This window comes from Rattus norvegicus, chromosome 17 (genome assembly GCF_036323735.1).
Source record: "Rattus norvegicus strain BN/NHsdMcwi chromosome 17, GRCr8, whole genome shotgun sequence".
Taxonomy (NCBI): domain Eukaryota; kingdom Metazoa; phylum Chordata; class Mammalia; order Rodentia; family Muridae; genus Rattus; species Rattus norvegicus.
In genome coordinates this window covers 41387501-41414766 of record NC_086035.1, presented here as the reverse complement: position 1 = coordinate 41414766, position 27266 = coordinate 41387501, and the positions used below count along the sequence as shown (strand labels likewise).

The 27266-nt window shown below is 42.5% G+C and overlaps 1 protein-coding gene across 19 annotated transcripts in view; it reads right to left on the bottom strand.

The window, feature by feature from the left end:
- Carmil1 (capping protein regulator and myosin 1 linker 1) overlaps positions 1-27266 on the bottom strand; it is a 280386-nt gene that overhangs the window by 101438 nt on the left and 151682 nt on the right. For all 19 annotated transcript variants that reach the window (XM_063276423.1, XM_063276428.1, XM_063276429.1 and 16 more), the window contains 4 exons: positions 19753-19828; positions 15227-15315; positions 13379-13473; positions 8-94 (listed from right to left, as the gene is read on the bottom strand). In XM_063276423.1, coding sequence (XP_063132493.1) covers positions 8-94; positions 13379-13473; positions 15227-15315; positions 19753-19828 — 347 coding nt within the window. The remainder of the gene's footprint in view (positions 1-7; positions 95-13378; positions 13474-15226; positions 15316-19752; positions 19829-27266) is intronic.

Sequence of the window (27266 nt, the reverse complement as noted above, 5' to 3'; positions counted from 1 at the left end):
ACTGTACCTTTAGGTGACAATGAGGTTTTAGACAGGTTCAAATGCTTCAATCCCTTTGGGAGTTTGGCAAATTGAATACTTAAGGAGGACACGCCTGAGGGGGAAAAAGAAACAGATTGTTAGAATTTTCAAGTGTTTAGACACATGACTGCTTTGCAATGTGTAAAAGTTGAATATGTTTTCAGGAAAGTGGTTGTACTTTTCTGCCTGAAGTCAGGGCTTCTTTTATAGTCATTCTGTGCTATTCACTGGGCTGAAGAAGAAGCAGACTCTAACACATACAGTGTCTAAAAGGTTATTCTTATATACTCCCTGTCATAGCACTATTCACAGCAAATCTGTGACTCGTGCACTGACTCAGTCAGTAAGTATCCAATCTCCATACAATTTCCTACATTTAGGAAAAGCCAGACACGGTGCTGCACACCCATGATCCTACCATTGAAGAGGCAGAGACAGGCAGATTCCTGGAGCTTGCTGACGATTTTCCCCAAATAGGCAAGGGGTAGATAAAAGTAAGAGCTCCAAACTCAAAGAAACACACTGGATAGTATCCTGAGGAATAACACTGAGGACTGACGTCTGGCCTCCACAACACGGGGGCACACAGGCACGTACACTCATATGTGCACCCACAGGAAGATGCACACATACAAACATAAAATAATATACAAATAAGCATGTGGCCTTCCCAAGGTCCTTCAAGTGGCTTCAGGTTGTAGGTGACCTGTTACCACCTGGGCTATGTTTTCAGAGGTCAAATTAAGTAGCACTAAATAAGTTCTCCTAAACTAGGACAAAGTTTTAAATCCAGGCAGCTACAGAACTTCTTTCTCTGTGTGTGTGTGTGTGTGTGTGTGTGTGTGTGTGTCTCTCTCTCTATCTGTGTCTCTGTGTGTCTGTGTCTGTCTGTCTGTCTGTCTGTCTGTCTGTCTCTCTCTCTCTGTGTGTGTTTGTGTGTGTGTGTGTGTGTGTGTGTGTGTTGTGTCTGTCTGTCTCTCAATGGGTAAATAAAATACAACTTCTCTTGGGATGAATATTCAGCGTTTCCTCTCATTTTTGAAACCTCTGTTTTAATGAGTTGATTTTTCGTTGGGATAAACAGATGCTGTTTTACTATTGTCAAGAACAGGGTAATTTTAACTACTCAAGTAACAGCTTCACCATTACCAGATGGGTTCCTGTGCTTAATTAGCGAATGGTTAGCAACCTCCAACAGAGCATCCAAATTTTAAACTCCATCAAGTTGGGGTTGCAGCTGGGGATAAATTCTCTTATTTAAAATCTGGTATCCTCTAACATTTATGGTAAGTGTGGAAGACTGGAAATACCAGTCCACACACTCAGGAACTTCTAAATGCAAATGGAGAACAGATAGGCATGTGCCCTTTCTAATGTTCTTCAAGCAGCCTCGGGCTGTGGGTGAACTATGCTCCCTACAAGAATTTTAGATTTTCTAAGAAAACAAAAAACAAAAAACCCAGTACCAGACAGGAGAAACCTCTACTCAAGGTGTTGGTCAGATTAGTCCAAGTGCTATATGCTATTGTTGTTGCTCTTAGCTACCTACCACTCAGAACCTGTAGATAAGTAGTACCTTTTGACAACTTCCGGCACAGAACTAGAGGAGTCGAGCTAGATCTAACCTAAAAAGCCTCTAACTTGCCAAGGGGGGAAGCAATCAGTGGTTTTTCTTATCCAGCTGTAACATCAATGAACTATAACAGTGCCCAGCATAGCAAGACAGCCCTGCAGGCACAGTGGTGGCACTCACCTTGGCAATGCCCAACCACTGGCTAAGTGGACTTATGGACCAATCAATGAGAGGGAGGTTATGTCGGCTACCAGAAGCCTAGTCAACTACCTGAGGCAAGTGAGGTCATGAGTTTTATAGGAGAATCTACTGCTGTCACTTTAATGGCCACCTTAATCCCTAGCTATGTTCCAAATCTTGTCATTGTACCTGCAGATGAGCATAGCTCTCGCCTCCTCAAAGCTTCTATTGACAGCAAACATACATCATTACAGAAAACCACACGGGGTCACAACCCAACACAACTCTGCATAGGCTCAAGGACCATTATAGAAAAGGAAGCAAAGCAACTGAGAGAGCCAGAGGACCCAGTGTGTGCTACAGGCTGCATCCCGGTAAGTGTCTCGCCCATAACCCTTCACCCGGCTGCCTGAACAGCAATATCCACTGACATCCCAACCAGAAGGGGAATCTCATGGGACCACTAGACAAAAACTACAGGCAGCTAACAAGTGTGGAAAGAGAGAATTGACCTCTTCTACTGGTTATTCAGTACAGAGTGGCCAACCCCGATACAACATAGACACACGCTACGGCAAACAGTCTCAGCAGGTTTATGTGTTTTTAATAAATAATATTTACAAATTTATAAATTTACTCGTTTTATAAAGTGATGTCTATCGTGTATATATGTAACAGTAGTAAAAATGAGCAATCAGTTGCGAGGCACATAGGAGAAATTGGTGCAAAGGGACATGAAATGGGATGGAGAGAAGTCAGGGGAAAGGGGACATGATATTTTTTTAATATTTAAAAATTAATTTAAAAAACTATATAAGACTATTAATGTTTTAAATATCCAAAAGTCAAGTGGCTTATCTGGATAAAAATATCAGATGCTAGGAGATATACCTAGACAAATGTGCTTAAAGGACAAAATGGAAAAAACATGAAAAAAAACAAAACCATTGAAATCACAGACTCAAACAAATCTTGTGTAGTTGTAATAAAATAAGTTAGATTTCCCAAGTATTACCAGAGAAAAATGTAACGCTTCACTAATGAAGAGACTATAATTACTGTGGTCTGCATGCTGTGATCTGCATTTGAAAATAAATTGAATGAGTCTGACAGAAATGAAAAGAAAACACAGGCATTCTTACACACAAGCACATACATGCAGAAATGGCTAGTGGTGGCCACATGTAAATCATAAAGTTGTCTTACTAGTGAGCTATCCCTTTAAAAATAAAAGACCAGACAGGAATACTCTCTGCGATGCTGTATGTTTTCTAAATGATACTAATACTGTGTGATAGAACTTGAGCTTAATAGAAAAGTGATCAAATCTCTAGATATGCAAACCTTCAGCAGTATAAACACATAGCAAATAAAGCCAGAAAATCAAAGTAGAAAATAGAGTGAAAGAAAATTATGATACTAACATTGATGAAATACAATAGAATGGTTAGTCATACAGAGTAGTGAGATAAATTTAAGAAAGGAAGTTTTATTAACAGAATTAATAAAACCCACACAGACTGGTTAATAAAAGACTATCAGTGAATGGCATACAGACACTACAGAAAAAGGCAAAAAAAAATATTATGCTTAAAAATTATCATTTTAAAGAAAGTAGATAAATGCCTTAGAAAAGACACAACTAAAGCTCATGCAAGAGGAAACAATTTATCCATACAGCCTTCTATATCTTCAAGAATACACATCTGCAGCTATTTTAGTTCAGCAGATTTGAGCCAGGGATTTGTACACATTGAGCAAGTGCTCTACCACTGAGCTACACTCTCATGCCCACGAATTTAAATCTCTAAAATCCTTTTCATAGAGAGAAACAATAGCCACCAAGCATACTGCAATTTCCTGCTATCTAACTCAATATTTATAAAGTTCTGCTACTTATGCTCAACTACATTAATCTATCAAAAGGATGTCAGAGGGGCTGGGGATTTAGCTCAGTGGTAGAGCGCTTACCTAGGAAGCACAAGGCCCTGGGTTCGGTCCCCAGCTCCGAAAAAGAGAACCAAAAAAAAAAAAAAAAGGTGTGGGCTGTCACTCAAAGCCCTTAATTTTAGGGGCTGGGGATTTAGCTCAGTGGTAGAGCGCTTACCTAGGAAGCACAAGGCCCTGGGTTCGGTCCCCAGCTCCGAAAAAAAAAGAACCAGAAAAAAAAAAAAAAAAAAAGGATGTCAGAGTGTAGGTATCATTTCCAAGAGGGGGCAGGGAGCAGTAGTGGGGTAAAGTGTCGCATGAGTAACACTGTTTCCTGGTAGTGAGTGCCCTGGAATATACACTTTGCAAACACAGCAATGTAAACATGGTGCTTTAGTTTTGATGGGTCTTGAATAAAGGACCTGGTGCCCAGAGTAGTGATGTGACCTCTAAGAGGTGAGGCTTTGTAGAGGCTGCTCATGTCATTAGAGACTTCCAAGGGAATTGAGCAATTCTGAGTTCTCTCTCTTTCCCCCCCATGTATGATACTAGTCGTTCTGTTCTGACAAGACATCCATTCACAACGGACTACCTCAGGACAGCACCAGAGGAGAAGTGCTGACCAACTGTGGAACAGAGTCACCTGAGCTGGGAGGCCAGCACTGTTCTCCGTCCAGGCCACTGTGAGTGAGGGAAGTAGACTGCGACTTAATGGGTTTTTGGTAATGTTCCTTATCTCCCTAAAGAAGAATTTATTTCAAAAAGTAGAAACCAAGTGGGGTGGCACACTCTGTCCTTGAACAGCTAGTCTTCCTGGAGTTCCTCACCGGCTGACTATTAAAGTCATAGATATTTGTCATCACACCTGGCCTTAAAACATTGTTTTATATCACAGAGGAGGAAACTATAATGAATCATTGTTCTTGATGATTTAAAAACATAAGAATAAAAAACAAATTCTGAAATAGGCCTTATTAAAGCCATTCCTGTCTTCCTTGGCAGAACATTAACAGTTCTTCAGAAGAATTAACAGTTTCTTCAACAGAATTCAAAGAAGGGAGGGGAGAGGGGAAGAAGAAAGAGGAGAGAATGGAAAGTTGAGAATAAAAGAAAAAGTATATGTGTTCAGACACACACAGCACTGAGAAGTGTTATGTGTTTACCCTGAGGAAGAGAAGGGTGAGACACCGGTCAGGACAGCTCTAAGCTGTCTAAAGCCCTGCTTTGGCACTGAAATAAGAGTCTCAGCAGGCATGAGAATGTAGATGTTGCCAGGTGGAAAGAAAGAAACACAGATGCTCCATGCTTGCTGCAGCTGGTTCGCCAGTGACATGCGTGATCACAAATGAACAAGATCGTTATAGAAAGGACAGGGGACATGACGAAACTTTGGGCCCAAACTATCCAATTGAACCATTTGAACCAAAGAAAACAAAGCAGTGCATAAGAGCTGTGAGTCGCAGCTTAGTGAGCTGCTTAGAGCATCTACTGGGGATTCCATTAGACAGGTTACTTTCCCCTGGGCTTTTAAAAACCAGGGAGGAGCTGGCTATTTTTCTTCAATAGGCAACTGTTCTAGCTTCCTCTATTTCAAAGCATTTTTATCTAATGAAAAAGTAACTATAAAATGTCTCATATGCTAATTTGCTATCCATCATTATTAACTTCCATACACAGACAAATTAAATTTGGCATTGCAAATTTAACCCTATTAGTCACATGCCCACTTAAAAGTGTATAGCACCATATATAATTTCAACATTGGGCCACGCTGATGTTGCAGAGATTCTCATGGTGAGAAATGGGATCAATAGGCCCTGGCTAATCTAAAGCATTATGTTAATGAGCTAATGGACTCTGCCTGCAGAGCTCTAGCAACGTGACCCAGCGAAGCAGAGTCCTGTACTGCGTCTTTCAGGAAGCATACAGAAGGACAGTGGTGCCGCCACTTGGAGAGCTGAAGCAGATTGATGGACATGTGCTATGAAAACCCTATGCCAAAAACACAAAACAAACACAAATACAGAGATACAGACACTAAATATATCCACTCACATGCTAGAATGCTTAGACCTCAGAGCTGAAGGGATAGCCAGCTGAAGAGCAACATCTGCTCTCCCAGAGGATCAAGTTCCAATCCTAGCACATAGCTGTGAAGAGCTCCAGTTCCAAGGCATCAGACATCCCCCTTCCGGACCAATGGGCACCATGCACGCACAGACAAACATGCAGGCGAAACACCCACACTCATAAGATAAGATCGAAAACACTGGTGTGTGTTTGTTTGTTTTTAGATTTCTACCAAATCCTGTTGGAAAGTAGAGAAAAACTGAAAGGGAGTGAATAAAGAAGTAAAATACAATGAATTTCTGTTTTTCAATAAATGAAAAGTCAGGTGTAGTGGCTCATGCCTGTAACATAAACACTCAAATGACTGAAGCAAGAGGATCCTCATGAGCTTGATACAAGACTGGGCCATGTAGTAGGTTCAAAGGGAGCCTGGGCTACAGGGAAAAAGGGTGACAGGGCTACAGGATAGGGAGGGAATTAGGGAGACAGACAGCAGACAGAGCTGTTGGGGAAGGGGAAAAGAAAACGGAGTCAAGAAGAAAGGATTTGAAAATCATGGGATATTTCTGGGTGGAGGGGAAATGGAGTCAACACACCTAACTTTTATAGGTTCTGAAATCCAAACCTAAAACTTAAAATATTGCTTTACTCTATACAACAATAAAGGTAGTGTATGTGGTTAAAATGGTCCACCTAAGAAAGTGCCATTTTATATCTGCTACAGAGAAACTTGCCATTTGAGAAATGGCAACTTGCTTTTTAGAAAATACTTTGACATATAATAGAATAAGCTAACTTGGGCTGGAGAGATGGCTCAGTTCTTAAGAGCACTGACTGCTCTTCCAGAGGTCCTGAGTTCAATTTCCAACACGCACATGGTGGCTCACAACCATCTGTAATAGGATCTGACACTCTCTTCTGGTGTACATGAAAACAGCTACAGTGTACTCATAGAATAAATAAACCTATAAATAAATAAATAAATAAATACTAACTTGTTCAAATAGCACAGAGCTGCTTAATTCCTCTTCGAAAAAAACCCCATATAATCAGATTCAAAACCCACTGAGCACAGTACAATGGCCAGCAGTGAGGCAGGAAATTATAGGACAGAGTCTGCACACACCGTCCCTTCCAGTGCTATCCCAGACACATAAAGGCATAGGAGTTTTCTCCCCGTTAAGGCATGAGCAAGAACTGCACTGCATCTTCTCTAGGCTATGTCTGTCATCGAGCAAAGTCGGAAAGAGTAGGGTTTCCTGAATGCACGGCACTGGGCTATTCTTACTATTCTCGGTACTGTCTCCTCTATTTCTCAGAGCATCCCCCGGTTTGAACACTACCATTATTAACTAGTCTAAAACATGAGCAAACTGCTAAGACATGGAGACGTTAGTTACCATCCAACACAACTGTGGCAAAATCACAACTTCGAAAACATACATACATATATATATATATATATATATATATATATATATATATATATATATATATATATATAGAGAGAGAGAGAGAGAGAGAGAGAGAGAGAGACCACACCCAGGGGCTATTTCTTTCATCTTACTTTGAACATCAAATAAGAGTCACCAATGACGGTCAAAATGGAAACACCAGGGACCTCAGGTCAACCCTTATAAAATAAATAGCAGTAAGGCAGAACTCTAAATCACCTTTAAATTAATTATCAAAACTGCTCCAGGCACTCATCCCCTTGGATTCAGCACTCCTGGTTGGTACTGCAGCTCAGTTGTAGCTAGCCAATGCCTCTCCACAGGCATATCTATCTGCTGAGAGAGTCCCTAGGTGGGCAAACAGGTTTCGTTGGGGGTAGATGAATCACATAGCATATGCAGGGAAGAAAGCTGCCAACCGCTAGGTCAAGAATAATCATTTTACCTACACAGTTCTGTTTCCTTATCCATTGGCTGACTCTCGTTGCCTCCGATGCTCCTGGGGCCACCAAGAACTGCAGCACACCTGGTTCCTACCCCATCCTACAGCCTAATATTTCACAAACAATAAATTTATAATGCTCTCCATTAGCCTGCAAGAGAACCTGGTGCCTTCATTAGGGAAGCAGCTGGGTAGGGAGGTCCTATAGTTAGAGATCTCCTTCCTCTGTATCGGGGGCAGGGGGCACAGTGTCTCTCTGGTTTCTTTTTCTTTTGTCCCTGTGGTGAACTGTTGGTCAGGTCTTAAGGCTTTCCACAGATTCCCAGCACCACGGACCTGACCTCCTATTAATTTTACTTCTATGGTTTCCTTCTGGTTCCCATGTCCTTCCCTTCAAGTGACTAGCAGGGGCCCCTCTGCTAAGCTATCTGTTCTCTCACATACTCTTAATTGCCAGTGGTCCACATGCCAGTTTATGGATGTCTGTCAAACCCACTCCTGCCTCAAAGAGATAATATAATGTCACTAGACTCCATTTCTGCCTCACGGTCCTTCATGAGTTAACTTCTTTCTCTGATGGTCTGCCTCCCCCATGCACCATTTTCTCAATACTGCCTGTTCCTCCTCTACTGTCCTACAGTCTCTGATGCCTGTGGGACCTCTGTGTTGATGGCCAGTATCTCTAATAGCTCCATGAGCTAGTCTATCAGGTGATTTCCTTTTGGATGGCCTTGGGTTTTGAGTCTTTGCTTCCAGGAGGACTATGCAGTGATATTAATTTCTCTGCTTCTGTAGCACTTAGACTGACACCATCAAACCCATATCCTGCAGCCTCATGAGAAAGCTTGAGAGTTTCATTGCTTGTTTAAAGGTTTACCTCAAGTTAAGCCTTTCAGGTACTAAGTATTTCCAGATCGCCAGTCTCTCATATAGGCCACCGATAATCTCCCCAGATGCATTTGAATTACGGATTCTCTTTCTCTGTATAAAACCGAGGCTTATGAAGCATCATCCATCACTTCTACCTCCCTTTCTTCCCTCATGGGGTCCCAGTTTTTGGATCCAGAGGGATCTCATCTAATCTATACTCTTTTCTCCTTTCAGCCCCATAGCCAAGAAGAAGCCATAAGGAGTGGCAAATGAGCATCTCCGTCTCCCTGTCTGTTACTGAACTTACCCATCAAATCAGAACCCGACTTGGGGAGGGGTATTGCTGGAAGCATATCTTCTTCCCGTTGTAATTCTTCTTCACACAAATAAATTTCATCTGGATAGCCAACTCCATCACTAATGAGTTTCTGAATATGTATAGCAACAGCCACAATACTCCACAGGAGCTGGCTGGCACCCTTCTCCTTCTGATGGCTCAGAGTGCGTCACAGTTACTCTCCGTAGCAAGGTCAATGCAGCTGTCACTATAGTATGAAGGCACCCCATTTCGTAACACACAGAGAAAGGCCATACTGGGATCCCCTGCCTCCAACCCATCAGAGATGTGCCCCGCTTAGACTCAACCCACCATTCACAACAAGAACAGCATCATTGACCTTCCCTGAGCTCAGGGGTTTCTTGCTACTAGTCACATCTGCTCCAATGACAATGACAGCTGTCATGCGTATACAAACACTCTTTCTCTGCTCACTCAATCACATTTCATGTTTCCTCTCCACAAGCCCCTGGTAATTTGAAAGCTGTCGAGCTGCCCTTTAGACTCTGGTATGACAAGGAGTCCATGCTGTAAATAACTAGGGTTTGCCATATCAATATTCATATCACAGGCCAACAGCAACACTTTCTGGGAGCTGCCAAGTAAATCTCAGGAAGGCTGGTTCAGGGGTAAAATCAAATGCCGAAAGCCTCAGAATTCTGTCCTATTAACACAATGAGGTCCTGTTTGCCTCAGGTTTGCCTTCCTTTGTAAATAATCTTCCCTGCCCCAGTCTCCATAGGTCACAATCCTCCTTTCCGATCCCACCCCCACCTCTTGATTGTTTTAAAATATAAGTCACTGTCATTGAAAAGCCAAACACCACTGCCATGGCGGCACACACCTATAGTTCCAGTATTTAGGAAGAAAAGGCAGGACAAACAAGAGTTCAAAGATGGCCTAAAGTTACATGAGACCCTCTCTCAAAATAAATAGGAAAAGAAAGGGAAAAAAAAAAAAAAAAACCTGAGGAACTACTCTCTTGATTGAAATTTCAACACAGCTAAATTTCAACACAAATTTCTACACAGCTAAATTTCCTAGGGTATTTCTACCTATAATTTAAAAAGCTACCAAGCGGGCTGGAGAGATGGCTCAGCGGTTAAGAGCACCCGACTGCTCTTCCAGAAGTCCTGAGTTCAATTCCCAGCAACCACATGGTGGGTCACAACCATCTGTAAAGAGATCAGATGCCCTCTTCTGGTGTACTTATATATAATCAATGAATAAATCTTTAAAAAAAAAAAGCTACCAAGCATATTTTGATAATTAGCCTGAATAAAAAAAAAAAAAAGAACCAATGAACAGCCTGTGTAGAGTAGAGGTATAATCATAATCTCAGAACTCGGGAGGCGAGTCAAAAGGCTTGCTTTAATTTGAAGATGCGCATCTCTCCCCCTCCCTCCTCTCTCTCCAAACAACAACAACAATAACAAACAATGAAAATCGTTTCTCAAGGCTCAGCCCCAAGAGTGAAGTCGGTAAGTTGACAGCCATCCAAGGCAGTGGCAAACAGCAATGTAGCAATGAATGAACTCGGAAGAGAAAAGGGCAAGACTCAGTCTGAAAATACTTTCAGGTGTCCAGACTGGATGGAATGTAGGCAGAAGACACACTGGAGATCTGCTGAGCGAGTAGCTGCTCAGCTGAGGGACCCTCATTGATCCATGACAATAGTATCGACAGAAGACACACTTGATGCAGGTGGATGAACACATACACGAAGTAGAATCTCTGAGGGCAGAAGGTGGAGGGAAAAGGCATCTTTCTTGAGCCTACACTCCTACTCACATAAAAGAACCCTCTATAAATGTCGCCATGACTTTCAAGAACTATTTTTAAAAGCAAATAAGAGAATGACATTAAATTCAAACTCCATTTATGGAAAATACTCATCGCTTATGAAAAGTCTTACACTAGATGCTGTACATCTAAGGAAGGGATAGGAGGAAGCTGGCAATAAAGGGGGTATGACAGGCTGTGGGTACTCCAGGAATACGGATCAACTACCCATGCTTAGTTATATCATGAGCAGAATACTGTAAATTAAACGAAAAGGTTATGGGGGCTCCAAGGTGAGGACCTAAGACAAGAAACAGTATTGAGGGGCAAGTTGTCTATGAGTATGTGAAGGACACAGGACAGGAGAGGAAGGGCCTGGGATTTATCCTCTGCCTGCCAGTCCTACAACAGTGACTTATGTATTGCCTTTTAGGTGTGCCTCCTCTCTGAGGTTCAGGCACACTGCTGCTAGGACAAATGTACCACATTCAATTTATCCATTGATGAGTCCTAGGCTGTTTCCACACTGCCGTGTGTGTGTGTGTGTGTATTACACCTGTAAATCTGTGCTCATAGCAGAGCCTTTGTGCGGACTGTCTTATTTCTTTTGGGTGATAACCAGGAGTAGAATTGCTAAGTTCTTTGGAACATTTGTGTTTAACCTAAAAACTGTCTCTCAGTCAAAAGTGGTAGCTTACAACTTTAGTCCCACCACCCAGGAGTCAGAGGCAGGTGGATCTCTGTGAATTTGAAGCCAGCCTGGTCTACAAAGTGAGTTGCAGGACAAGTCGGACTGTCCTGTCTCAAAAAACCAAAACCAAACCAACTAAACGCAAAACCCAAACAAACAACAACAGCAAACCTTTTCTCTCTAGGTTCCCAATGGCTGCATCCCTCTCCATTCCCACCAGCAATAGCAGCATTTTCCTTTCCTCAGACCCTCAAATACGCTTACTTTTATCACAGCCAGATGACAGCTATGAAACAGTAACTCATTGTGCCTTTAATTTACATTTCCCTAATGATTAACAGTGCCTTGCCAGCCTGTCTTCTGGAGTTCACCTCCTTAAGGACCTGACTGCTTCCCTGTACTGACTCTGCCCTGTTAGCCACTAAATGCAACCACATCCCTACATCTGACAAATAAACCCAATATAGCCACCCTGAGTCTACGTCCAGTTTTGTCTTCGTCTCATTCAACCACTCTGCCACTTCTAACAGAGCCAGTAGAGAGAAAGGCTGTTTTTCCTACAGAAATGACGACACCCCAGGAACTCCGCACTCCAGCCCCGTGTCTTTATTTTCAGTCTGGGCTCATTCTTAGGCTGCTTGCCACGAGACCTAGTTTTGGATTCAGCTTCCACCTTCCTTCACATTCCCTACTTTAGATGACAGAAGTTACCCCTGAGGTTCTGTGTGAATACTACAAGGGAATCACTTTACACACAAGGCAGCATCCCAGTCACAAAGTACAAAAAGCGAAGCTGCCTCCGTGGTCTCAGCTCAGCTGAATAATTAATCCTCATCAAATACCTAACAAAGAAAGATGAAAGGCCCTATTCAACAAGGCTGGAAAACATTTCCAACAGCAAATGAAAACAAAATGTTCCCTCCAGAGGTAGAGTGATTCCTACTCCAACCCCATCCATCAATGTTGAGAAGAAGATGGAGATTCAGTCAGAAGCTTCCCTTCCTGTATCAACTGCAGGCACTGCCTTCACTACTTATGAACACTTTCCTTTGATTTCCCTTTTCATTTTGTAGGGGTGGGGATTGTTCCCAGGGCTTCACGCATGCTAGGTAAACCTGCCATACCCCAGCCCTAGATGCAGATATGCATCATGAACCATTCTCCTTACCAACCAGGTCCTCCAAGCTCACCATAAGCACACACTCAAGTCTTAGAAAGTGTTAAAAGGTGTGTGTGAGGTGGGTACAGATCTAAACTGGCCTCCTCTTAAATGCTTCCTGCAGAGCAAGAAGGAGGGGTTTACCATGTGATTGTTAAATTAATGAACTCTAAGTTCATCTACAAAGCAACCATAGGCTGGGAGTGGCACTCAGCAGTACAGCATGCACAGGCTCTATACTCAACATCTACAAAGGAAGTAGGGATTTGTATAAAGTCACATGCCTAGACTCTCCGAGCCTATGGGGCAGAGGTACAAAAATACAAATCTGAGACCAGGCTAGGCTACAAAGCATAAACTAATAAAGGTCCAGGCGGGTATGTATTAAATGGCTCACCCAATTCTGGGATATAAGTTCTGGCTCTGCATCGCCAACAACCGTGTGAGAGGTGGGAGTACAAACCAAGCTGCCTATCAGATCTGGCAGCGGTCTCCACCAATAGTGAGCAAAATCCCAGGGATCCTTAGTCCTACAGCCCAAAGGAAGTTAGTTTACTGTTGACCAGTGATTCGAGGAGGACTTAGGTTGAGTGTGGGTGTAGAACTCCACCTGGGTGAGGGAGCATTCCTGGTAAATATGGAGAGGACTCTGGGTGGGTGCAAAGAAGGTTCTAGGTGCATGTGGGGAGGACTCTTAGTGTTTGAGTGGAAGGTGGTGTGGAGAGGACTTCAGGTACATGTAGAAGACCCTGGGTAGGTGTGGCCAGGGCTCCGGGTGACTTAACTGAAGTTAGCATTACTCCCCAGCCCCGCATAGACTAGGGCTATCCTACATCTCTGGTATCCATGGTCAGATGTATGATGGAGTACCTCGATCCTCCAGCGGGTTCCCAGCAAGGTTGATTGTGTGAAGTCCTGAGTTAGGATTGTGTGCTAGAGCACTGGCCAATTTCTGTGCAAAATCTCTGCAAGTAAACACCAATGGCATGAGTGACAGACAGAATGCAAATTTTTCAGATACAACATTTAAGAATTAAAATGAAATGAAACCTAAAAATACATCATTTTCCCCTTGGCTTACCTATGAAAAATCTCCCACTGGTTCATTTTGCCTTCATCTACTGATCCTACTGTAGAAGGTTGTGGAAAATGCTTAAGAGGTGGAAACCTCATTGAATAAAGGTGCTCCCTGGGAATGGGCCTTGTAGGTTTAAAGCTGAGCCACACTTCTGTGGGCTGTTTGCTTCCCGAGCACAGACAAGTATGAGCAGCCACTTCATGCTCTGGCCACTATGCCTTCCCAAGTAAGAAGAGCTGTATCATTAACTACTGTGCTCCTCTCCCCACCACCAGTGGTCTCTCTGTCCCCCCGGGCTGTTTAGTAACACACTCAGTTCTAGACACACTGTTGAACACTGCTGACAGAACCACTGAACTCGGCCTGATTTATTTTTGTTTTCTTTTTCACAGTAAATCCGCTTTCTTGAAAATTTTAATAGGCTCTTCCCTGTATTTTACTTCTCATTTCCTGTAACACTCGTATTTGTAAAACTGCATTAATTGAAGACCACTATTGCTAGCACTCTATTTTACACAAAAAGAAAGAAAAAAATCACTGTATTAGTTATATTATAACCTGAAATAGCACACTAAGTGCTAGGATTACACAATACCTGCCTTGCTCATTAACAACAAGAAAGCCTTTGTTCTAATAAATTCTAACTCATGCTATTCAAAGTAAAACTCAGGGGTGATATTAAACCATTGGTAAAGATGGGAGAAATGACTAAAACTGATTGGTGTACAGAACTCACAACTATGGTAGTAGACTGCACAGGCATCTGCAGAGAAAGGTACTTTTTAAAGTACTAAGCACACATCAATTTGCCTAATCTTGCATCCTCAGTTACTATCCCCATTTCAAAGATAAAGACGCGGAGATGTAGAACTTCTCAACACCCTGCTTGAAGCATGAGACATTTTACTATGCTCCATACACTTGACCACTATACTATTGGCGTTCAGAATGTCCTGCAACCCAGGAGCAGAATACGTTATCAAATTTTTGGCTTTCTGGAGTTAATGGTTTGTATATGCTCAGCCCAGCCAGCCCCCAATTAAATGTTCTTGTAAGAGTTGCCTTGGTCATGGTGTCTGTTCACAACAGCAAAACCCTAACTAAGACTGATAATGGTGGTATCATGGGCTGGTTGGTTGATTTGTGTTGTGATTTGAGTGTGAAATTTACCTCGTGGGCTCATGGATCTTAATATATGCCCCCAGACCTAGCTGGCAGTGCTGTTTAGAGAGGTTGAAGAATTTTGCAATTGAAGCTTAGCCTGCCAACACAGAGCCATAGATTTGAGGATGCAGGGTTCTAGCCTAATTTTTGTCTTGCTTCCTGACCCCTGAAGGTATATAACCAGCCACATGTGCCCAACAGCACCATGCCTTCCGTGCCAGAATCCATGAGACACTGCACCTGCATCTATGCTGAGTCTAAACAAACCCCTCTTCCCCTAAGTTGCTTCAGTTGTATATTTTGTTACTATAATTCAGAGTAAAAGATTTTTGTTTATTTCGCTTATTTCTTTTTTCAGAAGGAAAAAATACTATTATATGTGCACCTCAACTCTTTAAAAGATTGTGTACTAATTACAAAAGCAAATGGCATTATATTTTAAAGCAACACATTCTCATATTCAAGAAAATACTCACGTTCTGAGTCCAGCATTTTCCAACACCAACTCTTCCAGTAGATTGGACCTACTCACCACCCTCAAGATCTGTTCACAGACATCCGTGGACTGTAACAGAAAATGCTTATTGAACATCCTGTAACTCTTGTAAAAAAACATTTCACTTGAGTGTTCTAAATCTATGCAACACAGAGACCTGAGTAGATGCACACATTCACTCAAGAACTGGCAGAGGACATCCCCACTATGCAAGACCTTGGAACACCACCACACAAACTGAGTCTCCGAGTGTACTACTCTTCAGGGAAGAAACCAGAATGCTGTGGTCTGAACTGGTGCCAAACCCCATTCCCTCGTTCACACTGAAACATATCCAACAATGTGATGATATCAGCAGGTATGTTTGGAAGGAGACTTTGTCTTAGGGGTGCAAACACTCAAAAATGGCGTCAATGCACTGAAACAAGAGTCCCAGAGAGTTACTTTGACCCTCCTACCACATAAAGACACATCTAATAGAGCCATTTACACACCAGAAAGTGGATATCATCACATATAGAACAGGTGTGAACTGTGAACTCCCTGACATCTGCAACTGTTGGGTAACAAACTTCTGTTGTACAAGCTATCCCATCTATGGTATTGTAGTAGACAGTCTGAGTGGAATAAGATAAAATATATGGTGCAGTTACAAAGGCAGTGCTTTGGCAGTGCTGCAAGTCTGCCTAAGTCCCTCTCACCCTTTCTTCAGAAAAGCAAAAGGCCTTCCCAAGGCAATGATAGATGTCCCAGATGGAGACCTAAGGACTTAAGTGATAGTGATAACATTAAGGGTCTTGTTACAGTTTTCACTGTGTTCCAGGCACCGAGGGCTACATCCTACATGCATATGTCATCACCAAACCAATAGCTCTACATCATTCTCTATTACAAATAAGAACAGTAAGGGAAAGAGTGTTTTGAACTTCAACAGGGACCAGCCCCATCACAGTATGGTTGTTCTGGAGGACTTACTAAAGTAGGTGAAAGGGGAAATGGCAAAGAACTAAGTAAATGTACCATGTTAATAGTAATTTTTAAAAGTTTATTGTAAATCACATATATGTATGAATGTGTAAGTCTGTGCATATGAGTTCAGGTACCCACAGAGGCCAGAGATATAGGATAGCCCTAGACTTGGAGCTGCAGGTGGTTATGAGCAATCTTTTCTGAGAATGTACAGTGGTGACATTTTTAAAGTCGTGCATACACAAACCTAGACATGAAGTAGAATACATAACCGTAACAGTTATCTTGTCTACTACATTCATCGTACAGGATCACAATAGTTCATCTGAGTACAGCAGCATTCTAGGCTTATATTTAGCTTCTCTTTAAACATTTAAGCTTTGAAATAAAATCTGGCCTTTGTGAATATTATACCACAAAACTTCATGAAAGAAAAATGGTTGAAGCATCATGGAAGAGGGGTTGGAAAGAATGTAAGAGTCAGAGGAGAGGGAGTAATGCTGTAAAATGCTGTCCCACTGTGCAGCTCGTATCTCTCTTACGTGCTGCTTCATTTGATCCAGTGTAGAAAGCCTGTGTCAGACCATTGCTGGGCTTTGATTCATCCCAGTGGATTGACAAGAAAGAAAAAAAGCAATCATGCTTACAGGGGAAAAATAACAAGAGAATTAGCAAAAAAGTAAAATAAACATGGAAGCCCAGAACAAAAACAAAGAAATAAATGCACTTCCGGCACAGCCACATCATTGATGCAGCAAACCTTGACCTCTTGGAGTTAGAAAAGCAAGCTGAGCAGACTCCAATTCTACAACTATTTACATAATAAACAACGCACAGACAGACGGCCCTCACTGCATACTGTGTACCTGGGAGTCGATGGACACTGTGGCTCACACATACAATCCCAGCATGAAGGAGATGTAAGCAGGCCTGGACTATGTGCATATAATACAGACTGGGACTGTGGCTGCTAATTGTGCTCATGATATCAGCCCAGAGCATGTCAGTCACATCTGTCATGATGCACTTTGAAAAAGGAGGCTTTTACTGGACTGGGAGAATTATCTCAGAAATGGTGAGAGTTCGTGCAGCTTCAGGGAACTTACTGTGGTCATGAACTTCATACATGCTACAAAGTCTCCAACACACTTCTACACATTGGCTGTTCTTTCAAGTAGGCCCATCCTTAGAAAGTTCTCACACTGTAGCAGGAAAGTGTAGCATTTCCTTTTTTACTTAGCTTTGGGTGATGGCAAACTATTTCTTTTCTTTTGCTTTCCTTCTCTCCTGCCCCCTTTCTTTTTGGTAATCCACCTCGACCACTTACTAGTGCCTGCTGCAATGCTGACTGATCTTGTTGGCTTGATCTTGTGCAGGTAACCAGGGTGGCAATGAGCTCATGACCACCACAGTCGTGTAGATGATGGCACTTCACAGAACTCCCATTCTCCGGCTCTTACATTGTTCCCACCCCCTCTTCCATGATGTTTCAAGTATCTTTTCTGTTCAGAAGCTTCATAGTAATATTCACAAAGGCCACGTTTCATCTCAATATATCAAATGTTTAAAGCTAAACACATGTCAAGACAGGGGATGCAATTCAGTGATGATGTGCTTGCCCAGCATGGCCAGCATCATAGACACAAATACAGATGCATTCAGTCAATGGAAGAGCAGTAAGAGTTGTCCTCAAACCCTGCCACTCTACCTCCTGCTATCCCATGATATTTCAGAAAGTATTTAAGACCTTTCATTCTTTGTTTTCCCAGGAAACAATTCCCAGGAATTACTTATATTCTAAACACTAAGTTGGCTAGAGGAAAACGATGCCAGGGAAGAACAATGGTGAGACGCCAACACCTTTCTATACTGGGGAGTTGGGGAAAATCTAAGAATTGCCTATATAAAGCTTTTTGAGAACCTTCTCAGGGACCCATCTGAAAACCTTAAGCTTGTATGAAGGTTTAAATGGGCAGAAAAAAAAAATGTGTCTTGGCAAGAGTCTATTGTTCTAGCCGGAGGATTCCTTCTTATTCCTCCAACATCTCGCACCCTCTGCAGGTTAAGTCCTTGAGATGGTTCCTCCCACCCAGCAAACCTGAGGCTCCCATTTCCAGGTTGTCTACCATGTTGCTCATTCATGGAGGACAGCCCTACTCTATTCTGCTGGCACAGCCCACCACATATGTAAACACCATGGCTACTTAGTTGGGTTCATTCCCATCAGACCCAGTCTCAGATCAGTTTGTTTCTCGACTTCTTCACCAGTGGTGATGCTGACTATCCTATGAGTCAATAGTTGTGAAATGCCTGGATAGTCAGAGACTGGAACAACAAAAACAGCTGCCCCTCCTCTTCCTCTTCTTCCTCTTCCTCCTCTTCTTCCTCCTCCTCCTTCTCCTCCTCCTCCTCCTCCCCCTCATTTCCACTGTGATCCACTGCCCAATGAGAGCAGATCAGTTTCATGGTTGGGTTCTCTCATCCATTTATTCATTGATTTTATTCTATGTTTATGAAGCAAATTTTTACCATGCAGCTACTTCTGCAAGGAGCTACAATACCCAGTCACTATGCTAAACACAGGACAGAGATGAACAGGACTACAACTATCTCACAATAACAGGTACAGAAGATGGGATCCAGGAAGGTTAGATAACATCTCCATTCCCACAGTCATGGTAAGAAACTCAGGTTTCTGACTCCCACTTCCTATGCTATCATGACTCCTAAGGGCCCCCAAATGAGTTCAGTCCATTTTTGCACCCAGGATACTTTAAGTCATACGTATTCTAGGCCAATTCAGACACCCAAGTAGCCTGTTCAAAAGCCTCCATTGGACAAAGGTCTCTCTCAGTCCAATGTGTTTATTATGAAAATCTAACACCTCCCCTCTGATTCCACTACTCTGTAAACAATAAATTGTTTCTTACCCTAAATGGAGTATTTGAAAACCACTAACTTGTGGATATGTATCCTTCCATATGGCAGCATTGAATGTGTCAAGTTCCCAACAATCTGAACTACCAGACAGACCAAATGTTTGGCTGTTCTATTTAATATAAAAACCAACAGATTTCACCTTGATTTTTATTGTGTCTCTATATAGTTCCCCTCTCTACCCAAAACCAGACCATCTACAGAAACAACATTAACTTTTATAATTCAATCAGACCAACTCTACCTGTTGGTATTTCCTGACATTCTTCTCATGGGAGACCTGGTGGTGATAAAGGGAAGACTGGGCTATAAAACTAGCTGTTTGCAGCTGTGCAAATGTAACTGAATGAGTGTGCACAGAAGGCAATACTAAATGTGCTTTTCTGATCTAAAACTACCCAAGGCACTGAAACAGGAGGGTGAATGTCTCTGAAGCTTTCACTTTACAAGCTTCACACAATATTATCCTTATCATTCCTAGGAATAAGATTTCCTCAAGAAATAAATTGCTCGGTAACAAAATAAAATCTTTCAGATGATGATCAGGTTTCTGCAGTTCAGCAAGGCTGGGCAATACTGAGTGCATCATTGGTTACTTACCAGCTTGAGATCCTTGGAGGACAGTTTGGTGAACCATTGGTTATATTCCAGGGCAGCGATGATGGGAATCAGGTCTCTAGAACCAAAATTAAGGAGGGACATGAGCATGGTCCTGGAAAAGAGCTACAGTGACATTGCATTTTCAGGTTAGTAAGGTGGGCCATGCCTGTCAACCTAGCACTTTTGGAAGATGGCAGCTGGAAGATCAGAAGTTCAAGGTCAGCCTTAGTAGACAGATAAACTCAAGACAGCCTAGAATATATGAGATCCTGTCTTGAAGAGCAAAACAAAGAAATGAAGGCATTATTTTTATTCACTTTATGTGTGTGTGCATGGACACGTATGCCATGATTTATGCGTGTAATTCAGAGGGTAACTCGCAAGAGTAGCCTCTTGGGTTTCCCCTTGTTGAGATGAAATTTCTCTTGTTTCTCTGTTGTATTCTCCAGACCAGTTGACCTGAGAGTTTTCAGGCAATTCTCTTATTTCTGTGAATCTGCCTCCCACTCACTGTGCAGTGCTGAGATTATAGATGAATGCCACCATATCTGCTTACGTGGGGAGGCCTTGTCACAAGGACTGAACCTGGTTGCCAGGTTTATGCAGCAAGCACTTTTACCCACTGAATCATTATAGTTCTTGACCCTCCGAACTATTTTAATAGTAAATAATTCAATTCTCAGCATCAGATTTTCACAGAGCACAATACAAGTAGAATTCCCCAAAATTAAAGCAAATTACCACCAGCATTTGCATTAAGAAAAGAAGCTAATGCTAGCATTTATCTGAAGAATGTCCTCATTCAGAAAGACATCATGCCTATCATTACACTGATGAGCCTCGTTCTTTATAGACCTCTTCATAGATTCATAAACATCAATAATCTCATACAGTCTCTGAGAGGTTGTTCCCCAAGCAAAGATAATGCCCTATACACTCCAACAGTAGTGCATCAAACAGACTTTCAGTGCTCAGCAAGCATCCTGTAACCATTTGGTAGTTTTCCCCTTCCTAGCAGTGATCCCACCCATGAGATGGAGCAGGTGTGACTATCCCTGTGCTTCACAAGAGCTCGTATTTTCTTTTTCTTTTTCTCCTCCTCCTCCTCCTCCTCCTCCTCCTCCTCCTCCTCCTCCTCCTCCTCCTCCTCCTCCTCTTCCTCCTCCTCCTCCTCTTCCTCCTCCTCTTCCTCCTCTTCCTCCTCCTCCTTCTTCTTCTTCTTCTTCTTTTCCTTTTTTTTTTTCTGGAGCTGAGGACCAAACCCAGGGCCTTGCGCTTGCTAGGCAAGTGCTCTACCACTGAGCTAAATTCCCAACCACAAGAGCTCATATTTTCATAAGCTATGGGGTAAGGCTTTGCATGTGAATTCCCTGCCTCTACACCACTTTTCCAGCCATTGACCGCCTACCACACATCCCTCTCTCCTACTCCAAACAAAAAGCTGACAGTTCCTGAAATCATCTACCACAGCATGGGATTGCATGGGCAGAATTACCCCTCAAGGCTGGGCAGTGTTCTGAAAGTTCCCATGGCCTTTGATGCCTTCACTACCCATCTCCTCTCCTATGTCTTCCTGGTGTCCCCACTCCCAACACCAACATAGGGCATGCCTCTCCACGTAGCACTTAGCTCTCTCAGACTCACTGCTTCAGCATCCGACTTCTACAACCTCAGACTGTAAGTCTTTGAAATCTAAGTTCCAATTTTAGTTTCATCCATGATAAGACACAGATGCTGTCGTTTTTTTCTGAAACAGCAAAGACAGGCAGAAGGTGGAAAGAGCTGAGAATCCAACTGATCTTGGGTGCTTCACACGAAGCACCTCAGTTGAACCTGCAAACACACCAAGAGGTGTGGCTTATATTTGACAGGCACAGGGATTGTGATCCAGAGACATGAGGTGAGACTGCACAGAGAGAATGAGACTCGCTCTTTATTAAAATGGTCCCCCTTTCAAGGAAACATATTAGTCATACAAACTATATCGCACTATGACATATTACATAAGCATATACTACATTTTTACTATCATATTCACCTGACCTCCCGGTACTTCTTATGTGCACCCCACCCCCCTTTCTGACCAGCTTCCTCCTCCAGGTAGAGCTAGTTCCACCTTTAATGTTGTTCTTACCCCAATTCCGCCCCCTGAACTCAGCTTCCACGGGGTGGAATACATGACGCTTGTCTTCCTGACTCTGACTCACTTCACTTAATATGGTGAACTGTACAATTCCATCCATTTTCCTACATATGATGTGATTTAGTTTTCTCTTTGTGGTTGAATAAAATTACATTGTGGGAATAACCCATCTTTTCTGTACCCAGTCTTCAATAAATGAACACCTAAGATGATTTAATAACTTGACTTAGATAGGTAACAGACAGACAGACAGACAGACAGACAGACAGACAAAGCAAGCAGATGTCACTGCTATAATCTGGTTTTGGTTCCTAAGAGTTTTTGCCACAAAATTGCGGCTTTACCTGGTTTTTGAAGTACCATGTGAAAGCTCATCAGACACGCATAAGAAGATGAGATGCTTGCTCACAGGCATCCCAGATAAACAATGCAGAGAAACGAGCAGGCTCATCTACAGGCCCCATCTGCCATGTTCTCAGTTTATGCATCTCTTTATTAACTTGCCCAGAATTAATGTCATTTTTTAAGTTAAGATTAAAACCCAGGCATAGTGACTCAAACCTGTAGTCACACTGCTAGGGAAGTAGAGGCAGGAGGCAGGGCAAGGTCATCTTTGACTAGAAGAGGTCATTTAGTGCCAAGTCCTAGGCCTACGTCAAACAAACAAACAAACAAATAAACAAATAATAGAAACCAATTAGAAGAAAACAGTCATGGATCTTACTTGAAACAGTAAGCATTGCTCTGGCTTAGTAAGCACTGGGTTGGAACACTACATGCTGAGGGGAGTTTCCCTGCCCGTTCCCATACTGCCGTGAATAAGAACAGCTGGGAGCCATGCCAAATACTGGGAATGTTAAAAGTACCCTTAGAACACAGGAACCAAGTAATTCCACCTGGAGCACATGGGCACGCGTTCACAGGGCTCCAAGATGGGAAGGGAGCACTGGGCAGGAAGAAAGGAACAGGATACTTAAAATAATGACGGTCAGATGTGTGCAGGCATGGGAGGCTGACTATGCCCAGTCATTGCCTCCATTCATATATTCAGTAAGTGCCAGCCACCATCCATGAATCACAGGGTTTAACTTAACAATGAACATTGCACCCAATTCCTGCCTTGTGACAATCACTGCCTGGTACAGCCCCGTAGGCAACCAGGGGTTAGAAATCAACTGTAATGCAGCAAAGGAGCCACATGGACCAAAGGGAGAATGTGACAGTGTACGTTTGTCACACTATAGGAGACCTGGGAATTCAGAGAAATTCACATTGCAGGCAGATGGGATGGGAAACAGAGACTAGAGTAACTCAGCTGAAGCGTTCGAGATCTGATGGCAAAACCATGATTCATGAGTGAGAACACTCAATTCGACTTCCTCAGGATCAAAAGCTTTTACTCTGCGATAGCTGGTGTTAGCGGAGGAAAACGTAAGCCACATCCTGAGAGGAAATAATTGTAAAGGACATTTTCAACAGTGGATGTTAGATCCCCGGAGGGTACAACTCTGAAAAGTGAGTGGTAAGAAGCAGTCTCAGGGTTAGGGGGAGATGGCTCAGTGGGTAAAGAGCATGCTGAGTTCAAGCCCACATAAACCACATAAAAGCCAGACAAAGTGGCAAATGTCTGTAACATATGCTGCAAGTGTTCAGATAAATAGTTTCCAGAAGCTACTGACAAGTGAGTTCAGTCAGAACAGCAAACTTCAGGCTCACTGAGACAAATCCTGTCTCAAAAAAAAAAAAAAAAAAAAGAAAAAGAAAAAGCAAAAGCTGAAGTGAGGCTGGAGAGATGGCTCAGTGTTTAAGAGCATTAGCTGCTCTTCTTAGCAGAGGTCCTGAGTTCAATTCCCAGCAACCACATGCTGGCTCACAACCATCTGTAATGGAATACAACCATGCATGCTTTATATGCAGATAGATCATATATATATGTAAATATATATAATTATTCATAAAATAAAAAAATAGGTAAATCTGAGGAAGACATCCAGACATCCTCCATTGATCTGTTCACATGTCCACATGAGCAATCACACCTGGACACATACATACCACACACCACATACAGACACATACACACAACACCCTCAACACCCACAGAAGCAAACACCCTAATTTAAAACTGGGCATAAGATCTATAATATATAAACGGACATTTCACCAACTTTAGTACATTTATATATGTATCAAAGAAGCATATAAGAAGGCTCAAATGACTAGTCATTAGAGGAATGCAATTTAAAATAAAAATAAAATACCGCCCCCATACATACAGGTATGTATTGGATGGCAAGATTTCACACCCCAAAATTATCAAATGTGGATCAAGATACAGCACAGGTGGATCTCTCAAATTCAGCCCATGAAAGGACAGACAGCACACTCGGTGGGGAAGACAGTTTGATTCTGTCTTGATCTTAGTGTGTATGAGTCATGTGACCTGTTAATCTTACTCCTGGGTATTTGTCCTACAGAAGTAAAAACTTATATTTGCACAAAACTTAAATGGTCTTAATAATCACCAAAAAATGGAAAAGCCACAGGTGCCCTTCAGTGATGACACATGACTTGGAGGCTAGGCTAGAACAGACCATGTTTAGCTTTTGCCTGGCTCTGGTTCACCCACAGAGCTCAGATGCTTTAGAAGGAAGCCAGGACCACAGCAAAGGGCCACATCTAGGTCTCCCAGCAACCAGCTAGCTGACGCCAACTACCAGAGATGTGGATGAAGAAGGCATCACTACGAGTTAGAGATGTATGACCTGTGGGACATTAACTCTGGAGGTTTGTCACATAGAAATACATAACAACACGTGCTAGCTAAGTGATAACTGTATAAAGAAACTACTGGAGGAAAGGTGGCTGCCAACAGCTTTTCAATAAAGGGATTTTTCAAAAAAGATAGTATCTGCAAGGCTAGGAGGATATCCCCAGGGAAGCTGGGGGTTAGGGGGGTAGGGAGGGGTACCTGTGCAACACAAGCAAGAAGCAGAGGGATAGGAAAAGTCTTTGGTGCAAAGAGTGTTCTGAGGCTAGAACAAAAGGCAAAGAAAAGTAGAGAATTCTTCCCAGGTTGATTTATAGGATTACCTCAGTCAAATTATGCATCATAGAGACTAATCTTGGCTGTCAACTTAATGTACACAGAAGGAAGAAGATATCTGAGTTGAAGGACTGCTGCCCTCGGACTGGCCTGTGGCTATATCTGGAGACTATCTTCTACATTGGTAATTGATGTTGAAGCTCCCAGTCTACCATAGGCAATACTAGCCCTAGGCAGGTGGCTCTGGGCTGTATGAGAAAGGTAGCTGACCATGAGTCAGGGAGCCAGGCAGCAGTAGGCAGTATCTCCTCAAGGTTTTTGCCTTGAGTTCCTGCTTTGGCCAAGTTTCCCCCTAAGTCATTTTTGGTCATTATACTTGATCATAGCAATAGGAAAGCAAATTAAGAGCATACTTCAATCATCAAAACAAAAGAAGGATTGGGAAAACCCTTATAATTAGATGACATGGTGGTGGGGAGGGAACCATGACTGGAAACTGACATATACAGTCCAGAGAAAAGCAATGACCTCTTTCTGGAGTTAAGTGGTGGGCATAATGACTGAATTCAAATTATTTGCATCCTGGTACATATCTGCCCATTGTTCTCTAAAGGAAGAGATACAAGAATGGCCTTAACAGCACTGTGCATTAGCTAAGTAGAATGCCTGGTCAACAGCAGAATGAATAGACTGTGCAATGTCCTAATTAGAAAGCAAAACAGAAACAAAAGTGAATAGATTGCAGCTGCACATGCCACCCTGGGGATCCCCACGTCTTCCATATTTAATAATTTTCCACCTGCCTGAAATATTCAGAGAATAGGGAGCCTCAAATCTAGATAAATGGATGCCCAGAAGGTACCTCAGAAAATTCTTGTGTCAAATGTAGAGTCTGAGATGTCTGAGATGGGACTCCTACACCTCAAACCAACAAGACAGCTAGGAAAAGAATGAGACCAAGGAAGGGGGACTCAGTCCTGCATTCAGCATGCAGCATCATTGTGTCATCAACGAGAAAACCCTGGGAGTTCCCATTTAAGGAGAAAAATACATGAGGAGTCAGTACATGACTATATTCATTTCCTAGAGCTTATCCTGAAAGGTGTTGTCAGGATTTAACACATGCACTTATAAGCAAACCTCAGTCAGCACTCCACTGGCTGGTCTCATGGCTCCCCTATTGCTGAGATGAAACCACCTCAACATAAATCTATTCAGCTTTCTCTGGTGCATTCCTGTCTATCACATATCATATATGCCTTCCTCGTATTCTCAGTAGATGATAGCGTAGTCCTATTATACAGGGAAAAGGGTCTCCAAAGGCCAGGGATGCAGATCTGTCTTCATTGTCAGGTCAGCTGGACTCAATTCAGAACCATCATGGAAACAAACACGGACAAGTCAGAGGACTTAACTGAAGAGAGGATGTGTTAATGGCTGGAATCCCATCCTAAACTAAAAGGACAAGTGGACTAAACACCAGCATTCATCTCTCTGCTACCTGTCTACAGATGGGATGTGACTAGCTGCCTCCTGCTCCTGCCACAATGTCAGCTCTTATACCATGATAGTCTTTAGCCCAGTCAGCTAATTGCTATGTTCTAGGTTCAGTGAGAGACCTTGTCTCAAAATAACAAAGAGGTAAACAAGGAGGAAGATACCCAGCATCAACCTCTCCCCTCCACACTAATGCACATGTGTGTGCACACAGACACAAACTCATACTTAATACACACAGATACAAATTTAAATAATTAAAAAATTAACAACAACAAAAAACAACTAACAACAAAAATATGGGAGGTGGCTCATCCAGTAAGGTGCCTGCCACACAAGCATGAGGAGCTGAATTTGAAGCCTCAGTACCTTCAAAAAGCCACCAGTGCCAAAGGACTGTCAACCCAGCACATGGAGACAGGTTGGGGCTCACTGGCCAGCTAATGTAGCTGAGTCTGTAAACTCTGAGTGCAAGGAGGAACTGAAAAGAGAAGTGTGGTGCACATAAACATGAGCATACAGGTGCACACGCTCGTGCATACACACACACACACACACACACACACACACGCACACACACACACACACACACACACACACACTGAAGAAATATATAGCCTACAAAGATCTTTCCCTGTTCTGTAGACCATTTGTTCTGCTGATAGTTCATTTCTGGTCATGTAGAAAGGTCTCCTTGATTGATTGTTAAAATCACCTCCTGTGTTACTCAAGTCCTGTTCAGAAAAAGGTTTGCACACACCTATCACTTGAAATGTACTTGAAATTTTGTTTGTTTTTCCCAGACAAGTCTTCTATAGCTCAACTGCT